At 45.4% G+C, this 11732-nt stretch overlaps 1 protein-coding gene across 2 annotated transcripts; it reads left to right on the top strand.

The window, feature by feature from the left end:
* Positions 1-7512: 7512 nt before the first annotated feature.
* ELL3 (elongation factor for RNA polymerase II 3) lies at positions 7513-10847 on the top strand. 2 transcript variants are annotated; one of them, XM_081548330.1, is made up of 11 exons: positions 7513-7709; positions 7936-7971; positions 8319-8434; positions 8557-8771; positions 8855-8927; positions 9060-9135; positions 9313-9487; positions 9573-9615; positions 9722-9893; positions 10112-10156; positions 10235-10847. In XM_081548330.1, the coding sequence occupies exons 1-11, from the start codon at positions 7578-7580 to the stop codon at positions 10343-10345; spliced, it is 1194 nt and encodes a 397-aa protein (XP_081404456.1). In that variant the 5' UTR covers positions 7513-7577; the 3' UTR covers positions 10346-10847. The 2 variants fall into 2 exon arrangements, with proteins under 2 accessions (XP_081404456.1, XP_081404455.1); XM_081548329.1 differs by having other exon boundaries at positions 8557-8758; positions 8848-8927.
* Positions 10848-11732: the final 885 nt, after the last annotated feature.

Here is an 11732-nt window from a genome sequence, read left to right on the forward strand (position 1 = left end):
GTCTATGGGGTCGCACAGAGTCGGACACGACTGAAGCGACTTAGCAGCAGCAGAGATGAGTAGATAGCTGAGGATCAGCAAGCACTGAAGAAATCACTCAACATAAAAATAGGTCAAAGCAAAACAGAAACAGAAAGTAAGCTCTCAGAGGATTAGAAACAATTCCAGGAACAAAAAAAAAGTGGGGGGAGAGGGGACTATAATTAGTAACCTTAGAAATGAGGAGGATATTGAACAAAAACAGGGAAGCTAGAGAAAAATAATTCAGAGAATAAACAGCTCTTGGAAATTAAAAATATGATAGAAGAGTTGGAAGATAAAAGTTGAAGAAATAGCCCAGAAAATTAGGCAAAAAAGCAGTCTAGTAAAGCTTAAGAATCCCTTCTAAAAAAAGGTTTTAAAATACACCAATGGGGGACTTCCATGGTGGTCCAATGGTTAAGAATCCTCCTGCCAATGGTGGGAACATGGGTTCAATACCTGCTTCGAGAAGATTCCACATGCTGTGGAGCAACTAAAGCCATGTGCCACAACTACTGAGCACCCTAGAGCCTGTGATCTGCAACAAGAAAAGCCACCCCAAGCAGAAGCCCACACACCACAACTAAAGAGAAGCCCCCACTCTTCGCAACTAGAGAAAGCCCAAGGGCAGCAATGAAGATGCAGCACAGCCAAAAATAAAATAAAATATTTTTTAAAATACACTCAAGGTATCTGTATATTCATATTCATAGCAGCATTATTCACAATAGCCAAACAATAAGAAGCAACCCAGATGTCTATTGACAGATTAATGGGCAAGGAAAATGTGGGATATACATACAATGGAATTGTACTCAGCCTTAAAAGGGAAGGAAATCCTGACAGATGCTACAATATGGATGAACCTCGAAGACATTATGCAAAGTGAAATAAGCCAGTCACAAAAAGACAAATACTATATGACTGCCCTTAAGAGATATCTAGAGTAGTCACATTCAGTGAAACAGGAAGGATGAGGGACTTTCTGTTGGTGGGAACTGGGAGGAGGGGGAAATGAAGAGTTCTTGTTTAATAAGTACAGAGTTTCAGTTTTACAAGGTGAAAATAGTTCTGAAGATTGGTTGCACAGCAATGTGCAAGCTCTGTACAACTAACACTGTGTGTGCACACAGTTGCTAAGTCATGTCCGACTCCTTGTGACCCCATGGACTGTAACTTGCCAGGCTCCTCTGTCCATAGGATTTTCCAGTCAAAAATACTGGAGTGGGTTGCCATTTCCTCTTCCAGGGGATCTTCCTGACCCAGGAGTCAAACCTGTGTCTCCAGGCACAGGTTTTCTACCTGTTTTGACAGGCAGTTTCTTTACCACTGAGCCCTTAGGAAGCCCTGCTACTAACACTACTGTACTATTAACACTACTGAGCTGTACATTTAAAAATGGTGAAGATGTGAGGGTCCAGGGTTCATGTCCCTGTCCAGGCATCAAAAAATAAATAAACAAAATAAAGTGTCTCTAAAAATGGGGAAGATGGTAAATTTTGTTATGTGTATTTTGCCACAATTAAAAAATTAAGACTACATGGGATCATAAATAGTATAAATGATTATATTCATATATAATTATCAAAATATTAAAATGTTTCTGGTATAGTAACTGCATTTTTATCAATGCATAATATAAAAGACTGAGGCAATAAGAATTGTAATGGTAATAACAATTATAATTATAAAGTGATGATGAGTGCAAATGGGGTTTAGATATCTCTCTAATAAGTGTGATATGAAATGAAAATACTTCTCATTTCTCTTTGTGAGAACATCATTACTGCCAGTACAAATGGTTTGTGCCTACATTCATAACTGAAGGAGATGTTACATTTTATTAAGGTTAGTGAAAATGAAGGGTGTAATTTTCCCCTTTCCAAGTTCACAGAATTCCTGAGTTCTGCGGTCTGCAGACACAGTTTTAGAACCTCTGCTCCGTGACCCTGGGTAAGCTTCTCTAAACTTCAGTTTTCTCTGCAGTCCTTAGTATTGGGTACATTCCTGACTCACTCACCCTTCTAGGCAATTATTTCACACCACTTTTATCCCTCAACTCCTATTGCTCCTCCTTCATCCTCATACTCTTTCTCAGTTGCTTCCTGCTTCACTGAGAAGACGGAAGCAATCAGAAGAGCACTCCCCTAGACTGTCTCCACACCTACCAGTCTTTTTTGTTTATAATTTTATTTATTATTTTTATATTTGCCTGCACTGGGTCTTTGTTGCTTTGCACGGGCTTTCTCTAATTGCAGTGAGTAGGGGCTATGCTTCGTGGCTGTGCTTAGGCCTCTCATTGCAATGGCTTTTCTTGTTGCAAGAGCACAGGCTCTAGGAACTTGAGCTTCAATAGTTGTAGCACACAGGCTCAGTAGTTGCCCCATGGGACGTGGAATCTTCCCAGAGCAGGGATCGAACCCATGTCCCCTGTATTGGCAGGCAGATTTTTACCCACGGTGCCACCAGGGAAATCCACACCTCTACCATTCTTTTGCACCTGCACCTACCTTCTCTGTCCATGTGGCCTTCTCCTATAGATGAACCATCCGTGCTCCTTTGGAAAGCCATTCCTGAATAGATTCCACCGCCTCTATCCTACTCAAGAATGCCACTTCAGCAACCCTCTTCTCTTTCCTACATCTTAAAGTTTGAGGGATATTCCCCAAATAATTCCCACCAGCATACAAATATGCACTTTCTCCCACCACAAACCTTTCTCTTGATCCTATTTCCCGTAACAATTGACTCCCTATTTCTTTGCTCTATATTTAGCAAAGCTTAAGTTCCTTATCGGAGAAGGCAATGGCACCCCACTCCAGTACTCTTGCCTGGAAAATCCCATGGACAGAGGAGCCTGGTAGGCTGCAGACCCATGGGGTCGCTAGGAGTTGGACATGACTGAGCGACTTCACTTCACTTTTCCCTTTCATGCACTGGAGAAGGAAATGGCAACCCACTCCAGTGTTCTTGCCTGGAGAATCCTAGGGACGGCGGAGCCTGGTGGGCTGCCGTCTATGGGGTCGCACAGAGTCGGACACGACTGAAGCGACTTAGCAGCAGCAACAGCAGCAGCAAGTTCCTTATATCCTCTGTAGATGCCTTATCTACCATTCTCTTTAAACCTTCTCCAATAAGGTTTTCACCTTACCATTTCAACAGAACTGCTCTTATGAAAGTTACCAATGAATCCATGTTGCTAAACCCAGTGGTCAATTCTTTTTTTTCTTTCGTAATGGTTTTGTTGAAATATAATTTACATATCATACAATTAACCCATTTGAAGTGTACGTACAATTTTATGGTTTTTAGTATAATCCACAGATGTGTGCAACCACCACTACTGTCAGTTTTAAAATATTTTCATCACAATGGTCAGTCCTTAATCTTCATTTTACTTGGCCTGTCTGTGGCATTATAAAAAATTTATTTATTATTTATTTGGCCACACCAGGTCTTAGTTGTAGCACTTTGGATCTTCAGTAGTGGCATGTAGGATCTAGTTCAAACCGGGGCCCCTTGCGTTGGGAGTTCAGAGTCTTAGCCACTGGACCACCAGGGAAGTCCCTACCTATGGCATTTGACACAGTTCTCTTTTCTTTGAAACATAGTTTTCACTTGATTTTCAGAACATCACATTCTCTTTTCCCTCGTTTCTCACTGCCTTTCAATTGCCTTTACTTTTCTTCCCCCTGATTTATTTCTAGAGATTGGAGTACCCTAAGGTGTAATCCTTTGGGCTCTTCTGTCTTCTTGGATGAGTCATCCAGTCCTACGGCTTTAAGTATCAGGTTGGTGAAAACCTAATTGTGGTTTTCAATTGTGAATTTTAAATTGTTATAACTAGGCTCCAAACACATCTTCATTAATCAAAATAGGAACCATTACAATCAACACATTTTTGCCAATGAGAAATAAGTTGGTTTATTCCTGTGGCAAAAAAATACGTGCTTCAGGATCTGAGGAACTTTCAGAAAGCATTTTCTGCCTCCTTGCTGGTTGTGGAAGCATTTTCCCTGCAAAAAGTTGTGGTAGTTGGTTGGCAAGAGGTCAGGTGAATATGGCAGAAGAGGCAAAACTTTGTACCCCAATTTGTTCAACTTTTGAAGCATGTGAGACATGTGGTCAGGCATTGTTGTGGAGGAGAATTGGGCCCTTTCTGTTGACCAATGCCAGCTGCAGATGTTGCGGTTTTTGGTGCATCTCATTGATTTGCTGAACATACTTCTCAGTTGTAATGGTTTCACCAGGATTCAGAAAGCTCTAATGGATTAGACTGGCAGCAGACCACTAACCAGTGACCATGACCTTTTTTTGGTGCAAGTTTGGCTTTGGAAAGTGCTTTGGAGCTTCTTCTAGGTCCAATCACTGCCTTCTAGATACAATCCACTTTTTGTTGCACATCACAATCTGATCAAGAAATGGTTCATTGTTGTTGAATAGAATAAGTGAAGACAACACTTCAAAATGATAATTTTTTAATTTTCTGTCAGCTCATGAGGCACACACTTATCGAGCCCTTTCACCTTTCCTGTTTGTTTCAAATGCCAAATGACTGTAGAATGGTCGATGTTGCATTCTCGAGCGACTTCACGTGTAGTTGTAAGAAGATCAGCTTCAGTGAGTCTCTCAATTGGTGGTTCCAATATCAAATGTCAAAGTTCAACAATGCAAAACTGCAATTACTTTTGCACCAACCTAACACTATTTATCTGTTTAATGCTACCACGTTTACATCTCTAGCCCAGTCATCCCTCACCATCTCCAAACTTATCTATACAACTTCATGCTCCACACCCCCACGTGGATTCTAATAGACAACTCGGCATGTTCAACTAGCCCTATTCCACCAGCAATGTTTCCTACCTCAGTTGATGGCAATTTCATCCTTCTAGTTGTTCTGGCCAAAAATCCCAGTTATTCTTGATGCCATTTCTCTATCACATATCATATTCAATCCATCAGGGAATCCCGTCGGCTCTACCCCCAATATGTCCAGAACCCTATCCCTTCTCCCACCTCTGATCCTGGTGCAAGCTGCCACCATCTCGAGCTTGGATTACTGCAATAGTCTCCTAACAGGTCATACTGCTTTTATCCTTGTCCTCTAGTCTATTCTTAACAGCAACCACAGTGAGCCTTTAAAAATAGAAGTGACTTCATGTGATTCCTCTGCTCAAAACCCTACTTTGACTCCTCATTTCACTCCAAGTAAAAGCCAAAGTCCTTACAGTGGCCCACAAGGACCCACCCCTGCTTCTTACCTTCCTGACTTCATCTGTCATTACTCTCTTCCTCAGTTACCTTGTTCCTGTTACACTGACCTCAGCTATTCCTCACACTATCCACACATACTCCTGATTTATAGAGTTTGCCCTGGCTAGTTAGTTCCTGTGCCTAGAAAACAGTTCCTCCAACTGTGTAGCTTGGCCAGTCCCCTCACTTCCTTTAAGACATTGCTGCCACTAAAAAAAAGGTGCCTGTGTTGGGGGCAAATTCCTTGGTGATCCAGTGGTTAGGACTCAGTGGTTTCACTGCTGAGGGCCCAGGTTCAAAACCTGGTTGGGGAACTAAGATTCTGCAAGCCATGCAGCATGGCCATTAAAAAAAAAAAAAAAGACATTGCTCAAATTTCATTTTCTCCAGAAGGCCTTCTTGGATCATCTTACTTAATATACAGTCAGCCCTCTCCACCCTCCTCTTCTTCTTCCTCCATTTCCAAACCTTCTATGTTGCGCTCTCTCTCTCTTTTTTTTTTTACTGTAGCTCTTATTACCTTTTACCATATACTATATTTTTTCTTTTGTTTTTACTTTAAAATTGTTTTTTAGTTTTTCTTTCTCTTTTTTTCTAATATTCACTATATTTCTTATGTTTATTTCTTTGATGCATATCTAGTGTCTCCTTCCCCTCTAGGATATAAGCTCTCCCAAAACAAGAATCTGTTCATTGATGTATCCCAAGGGTGTAGTACAGTGTCAGGGACAGAGTAAGTGCTCAGTAAATATTTGTTGAATGAATAAATGAAAAATGTGGATAATGATACTCACTCTAAAAAGTTACTGTAGGAATTAAGTAACATACAGAGATCCTGACACACTGTTAGATCCCTACCTCCCTTCTCTCTTCCTCAAATGTCTTCCCTAGTTGCCTCTTACAGCATTGCTTCTTCCCTCCTCTTTGGACATTTTAACCATTGTAATCACTCCTTTGAGTTTAAATCCAGGAAAATCCAAGAAAAGGCCACAGATATCATCTGAGAATCAAAAGGGCCCTGGGAGACCAGCTCTACCCACTGCCCCAACTGTTTACCAAATTAGGAAACTGTTACCCAGAGAAACAGACAGCCTGAGGAGAGGGCTAGGTCAATGTTTTGTTGTTGAAGTTAGATTTAAAAATCAACTTTAGGGAGTTCCCTGGTAGTCAAGACTCTGAGCTTTCACTTTAAAAAGAAACCAAGTAACTTTATTGAGGTATATTTACAGACATTAAAATAGATAAATTTTAAGTGTACAATTTGATGAGTTTTCACAAATGTAAGGGCATTAAGGTCATCAGGGATTTAGCAGAGGTATCCTGGCCAGGAAAGAGAACAGCACCAGGGCTTTTGGGAAACAGGGCCAAGAGGAAACATCAAGGGCCGACAGGAGATTATTGGTCCTGGGGCTTCACTGCATCAGGATCTGAACCTCTGGGATGTCTGGCAACTTCGCGGCACCTCTTGGTCCTCCCGAGGGAGTGAGCCAGCTCTCTTTCACACCAGTCTCCACCAATCTCCAGTGTACAGGCCAGGAAGGGAGACCTGGCAATGAGTTCTGTTTCTTGCCTGTCCTGCAACTCCCCGGCCAGCAACCACTGCCCGCATCTCTGCCCATCGATGGGGGGCGCTCCAGCTTGAGAAGTCAAGCTTCTCTCCTGCCACCACACACACCGGGCCCGATTTCCTCTTCATTCTTAGTTAGAAGCCGGTTTCGGGTCAGCAGCAGTACCGCTGGCTGGGAAAAGCCAAAGGGCTACACCAGGTGCTGGCCTCGGGAATCGCCCCTCGGGTCTGCCCTCCTCTGGTTCCTTGGGGCTCTTGGCGTGATGAGCTGGCCCCGCCCAGCAACCAGTCTCTATCTCCCGCCCTTCTGCATCTAAAACCCTCTAGGGGGTTGCAGGTTCAGCTTCACTTAGAGACCGCAGCTCTTGAGTTCAGGTTAGGTAGAAAAACTCAGGCAGGACTGGGGACTCGGGTGAGGCGTCTGAAGCTGGCCGCAGACTTTCTCTCCGGAACTGGGAGAGCCTCTTCCGAAAGCCCAAAGAGCTGCCCGCCCATCCAAGAAAAAACCGCTGGGATTGGTGCTGCTAACATCTGGCGGAGAGCGAGTTGCCGCCCCCGGCGACTGGGAAATCCCTGGTGTGGTGCCGGCTGTGGGTGGGTCCGGGGGGTGGGGTCCCGGCCGAGGGCGGGGCCTACCTGGGTGCCCGGGTGAGCCAGCCCAGCCCTGCACAGCCGAGGTGGTAGTGGCCCGGGTCTGTGGCTCCCGCTCTACCTGCCCCTGAACCTCGCAGCCATGGAGGGACCCCAGGAGCTTCTGAGTGGGAAGCTCCAGCTGTGCTTCACCCCGGCTGCCCGGACCAGCCTCCTACTGCTCAGGCTCAACGACGCGGCGCTGCGGGCGCTGCAAGAGTGTCAACGGCAACAGGTACGGCTGGCCCGGGCCCCATCCTCTCTATCCCCTGCCTCTCGGGAGGTCGGGTCTCAGCCGGCGACCCCGGCGAAAGGACCTGGGAGTGGAGAGCAGCGTCCTCGGGCTCTGGCCTCCCCACCTCTCCAAATGAAGCCCGCTAGGCAAGTCCCCCCACCCCGGGCTCCCGACGCCGGATCCTGGATCCTGCTGCTCTTGGCTCAAGTCTGTGCTCTGCCCGCAGGTTCGGCCAGTGATTGCTTTCCAAGGCAACCGAGGGGTAAGCGCGGGTCTTGGGTGTGTGGAGGTGAAATGCAGGGAGAACAGACATGGGCTCCAGGAAGGGACCGTCAGGGCGGGAGGCTGAGGGCAGTCACGGTCTGATGAGGTTTCAAGAACTGAACCCAAAATGGGGGAAATCGGGGCTGCTGGGGTTGGTCCCAAGAGGCTGCGGTTGAAGACACTGAGGCGACTTAACCTCCTGAGGAACTCAGGCCCAGCTGCACCTCGTGTGCTAATGAGCCCCATGAGACCCATCTTCAGTCTTGGCTGGCTAAGGGAGGAACAGCATTGGTTGAGGAGGAGGAACTGACTTTCATGGGGTTTACTGTCTCCTTTCACCCACAGTACCTGAGGCTCCCAGGTCCCCACTGGTCCTGCCTCTTTTCCTTCATAGTATCTCAGTGTGGCCAGGAAGGCCCTGGTGGTCCAGGCTTGGACCTTGTGTGCCAACGCCTAGGCAGGTAAGGAAAATGGGTAGCAGGTAAAAATTTGTGGTAAGTCAGGGAAGGGGATGTCCTCAGTTCCTTAAAAGTTCTCCACCCTCCTGCTTTATGTTTTTGTTTTTTTAACCACCTTTTCCCAGGTCTGGGCCTAACCGCCTCCACTGCCTGGGTCCACTCAGGGAGCGCCTCACGATTTGGGCAGCTATGGATTCTATCCCAGCTCCATCTTCAGTTCAGAGACACAATCGGACTGAAGGTGCCAGGGATCGAGAGAGCTGGCAGAATGTGGGAGACTATCCTGAAGGAGACACAATTTCACAGTCACAGATGGCACTAGAAGAGGTGAGGCTAGAAAGTGCAGGGAGTTAGGATAAGGTGGGGCAAAGCCTGAAGCCTAGGGAGCCATGTGTCCCTGCCACTTTCCCTGCCAGGTGCCAGATCCACTGGCAAGCAGCCAAGGACAGTCACTCCCAGGATCCTCGAGGGAACACATGGCACAGTGGGAAGTGAGGTACTTGGGGCAGGGTGGGACTAACCCAGGAAGCTCTGGTAGTCTCCTCTAATCGCCACTCTAAACGCTGTGATAAGAGATGGAGCCCTTCTTCCTACCCTGGGCTTGATCTCTCCCTATTCCTTCTCCTAGGAACCAGACCCTTCTTCTAAACAGAGATCCTGATCAGGCACTGCCTCCCTCTGCTAGCCAGAAACATTTGGACAAGGTAAGTTGTAATAGCAAGGGTTTTTCTAAGAGTTGTGTCCAATGAGGCTAACATTTTTAAACTGAGAGCTTATCATTTTCATGCTCCCAGAGCTCATTGTATGGAAGTAATTTTCGAGAGGGCAGAATAGGAGGCTTCTGGCTTACTGTTTATGTTCCCGAGATATGTTCTCAACAGAAACGTCCAGCACCTGCAGCTATGGTAGAACTAAAACAAAAGAGGCTCAGAACTCTGGCTCCAAGTCCCCTACAAGGACTGCCCAGTCAGGACTTACAGGAGGAAGATTGGGAGCAAGAAGATAAAGATGAAGACATGGGTCCCAGGCTGGAACACAGTCCCTCAGTTCAAGCAGGTGAGTTAGAGAGGGTGAAACTGCCATAGTGGGGAGGGGGAAAAAAAAGCGTTATCATCCCCTTCATGTCTTGTTTCCTTTCTAGATTCTGAATCCCCAACCCCTGAAGAAGTACCAGATTACCTCCTGTGAGTCCCTTGCCATTTCCAATTTTATCAAGCCTTGTGCATTCCTGGGAGCTGGAAGCTTTGGGGGTCAATGATACTGATGGTGACAACACTCTGCTCCTGGCAGGCAATACAGGGCCATCCACAGTGCAGAACAGCAACATGCTTATGAGCAGGACTTTGAGACAGATTATGCCGAATATCGCATCCTCCATGCTCGTGTTGGGGCTGCAAGCCAAAGGTTCATAGAGCTGGCAGCTGAGATGAACAATGTTCAGCGAGGAACTCCAGAACACAAGGTAAGGACTGGATGAACCCAGGCTGGCTTTCAAGTTCTACTTGAAAGGGCCATAAACTCCCTGCTAATTGCCCATAAGTGTGTTTGTTCAATGACAACCAATTCTGTTTTGAGAGAAAAAGTAGTCTGCATAATTTGGTAGAATGAGAAGTTACTTTAGTCCCTAAGAGAGCTGGAGATTTTTCCTCAAGGTTAAACTTGGTGCTTTTTCTGTTTCAGGTGCTGGAAGAAAAGATAGTCCAGGAATATAAAAAGTTCAGGAAGGTAAGACCGGGCCTGGGAATGGTAGCAAGAAGGCAGAATTAACTTTTTTCTTTTGACATGGGTGCTTTTTCTCTGCAGCGGTACCCAGGTTACAGGGAAGAGAAGCGCCGCTGTGAGTACTTGCATCAGAAACTGTCCCACATCAAAGGTCTCATCTTGGAGTTTGAGGAAAAGAACAGGGGCAGCTGAAGCTGACGCATGGCTCTTTACCCTAGTGTGATATGAAAGAAAAAAGCAGCTATTAACTAAGAGGACAGTTGTCTGCTCTTTGTATTGCTGAGTCCATAATGGCAAGTAGGAGAGCTGCTCTAGGTTCTTGAGGTTTGGTTTTCATTATTACCATATTTAAATTTTTAGGACATGGGCACAGTGCCAAGACTCCACAGCTGTGCCCAGGAGTTATCCAGTAACTAAAAACTAGGAAAAGTACCAGAGGCTTGGCTTCTCCACCTTTAGTTCAGCCAAGTCATTTTCAAATCCTGAGAAATTACACCATTTCCAAGACAAGATACCTTGAGAACATTAGAATTTACCTAGTAGCCTCCCTGAAAAAACCTTTGGTAACAAAGCTAAAGGAACTTGTAATACAACAGGATACAATGGGAAAGGGCTTGGGTGTTACCCATGTACTAGAAGTGAATTCTCTTACAAACATGGCTAAAAAAATTAAAACTGATTGCTTCTGTGTCAAGTTTATGTTTTCCTTAAATCCTCCAAGGTAGTGGTTCTCACCCTTGCTTGTATGTATGAACCACTTCTGGGGCTTTCTAAAAAAATTAGAGCCTTAGATCCCAGCCCAGGTCTTTTTTTTTAAAAAAAAACATATTATTTTCTTTGACTGTGCTGAGTCTTGGTTGTGGCATGTGAACTCTCAGTTGCAGCATGTGGGATCTAGTTCCCTGAAGACAGAGATCAAACCTGGGCCCTCAGTGTTAGGAACGTTAGTAAACTCTCCTTCTCCAGACATGGAGGATGAGGATCACCTACAACTAGGGCTCCTATCTAGAATTATCCAATAACTCAAAACTATAACTGTGGATAGGATTTGGATTTACCCAAAAAAGGAAGAGGGAAATGATTCAATTCTTTTCCCAGTCCTATCCTTTTTGTTCCTCACTGCTGCATAAGAAAGTGGTTATTTCACTCACAACCAGGAATGATACTGCCTTTCCCGTTTCCACTGGAGAAGGAAGTTAATGACCACACCCTGGGCTTTGGAGGAGGGAGCTGTACCCAGTAGTGTCAGCAATTCCTGAAACAGCTTGAATGAACCCCACCTGATGACACACTCACACAGGGCATTTCTGGGCAGAGAATAGCCCTTGGGAAGTATAAACATGCTCAGCTGCATGGCAAGGATAAATAGCAACCCAACCTTAGGGCATGGGCGGGCCAGAAACAGCCCAAGAAAGGTCCTTCACCTGTTCTAATCATCAGGCTAGGGTCCTGTGCAATAAACACATAAGGATAGAAGGAGATGAAATTTGGAAAGGATTTGCAGGTGATTAACTATGGACCCAGTGCAGACAGCTGTACAGACCATCATGGTAGTTACTCGCCCTACACTAACTATTTA

Source organism: Giraffa tippelskirchi, chromosome 12 (genome assembly GCF_054371585.1).
Source record: "Giraffa tippelskirchi isolate mGirTip1 chromosome 12, T2T-mGirTip1v1.2.pri, whole genome shotgun sequence".
NCBI lineage: Eukaryota > Metazoa > Chordata > Mammalia > Artiodactyla > Giraffidae > Giraffa > Giraffa tippelskirchi.

Coding starts and splice junctions, on each gene's coding strand:
- ELL3 (XM_081548330.1), top strand. CDS start 7,578: ATGGAGGGACCCCAGGAGCTTCTGAGTGGGAAGCTCCAGCTGTGCTTC. Junction 8,435..8,556: donor GTGTGCCAACGCCTAGGCAG/GTAAGGAAAATG, acceptor ACCTTTTCCCAG/GTCTGGGCCTAACCGCCTCC. Junction 8,928..9,059: donor ATGGCACAGTGGGAAGTGAG/GTACTTGGGGCA, acceptor TCCTTCTCCTAG/GAACCAGACCCTTCTTCTAA.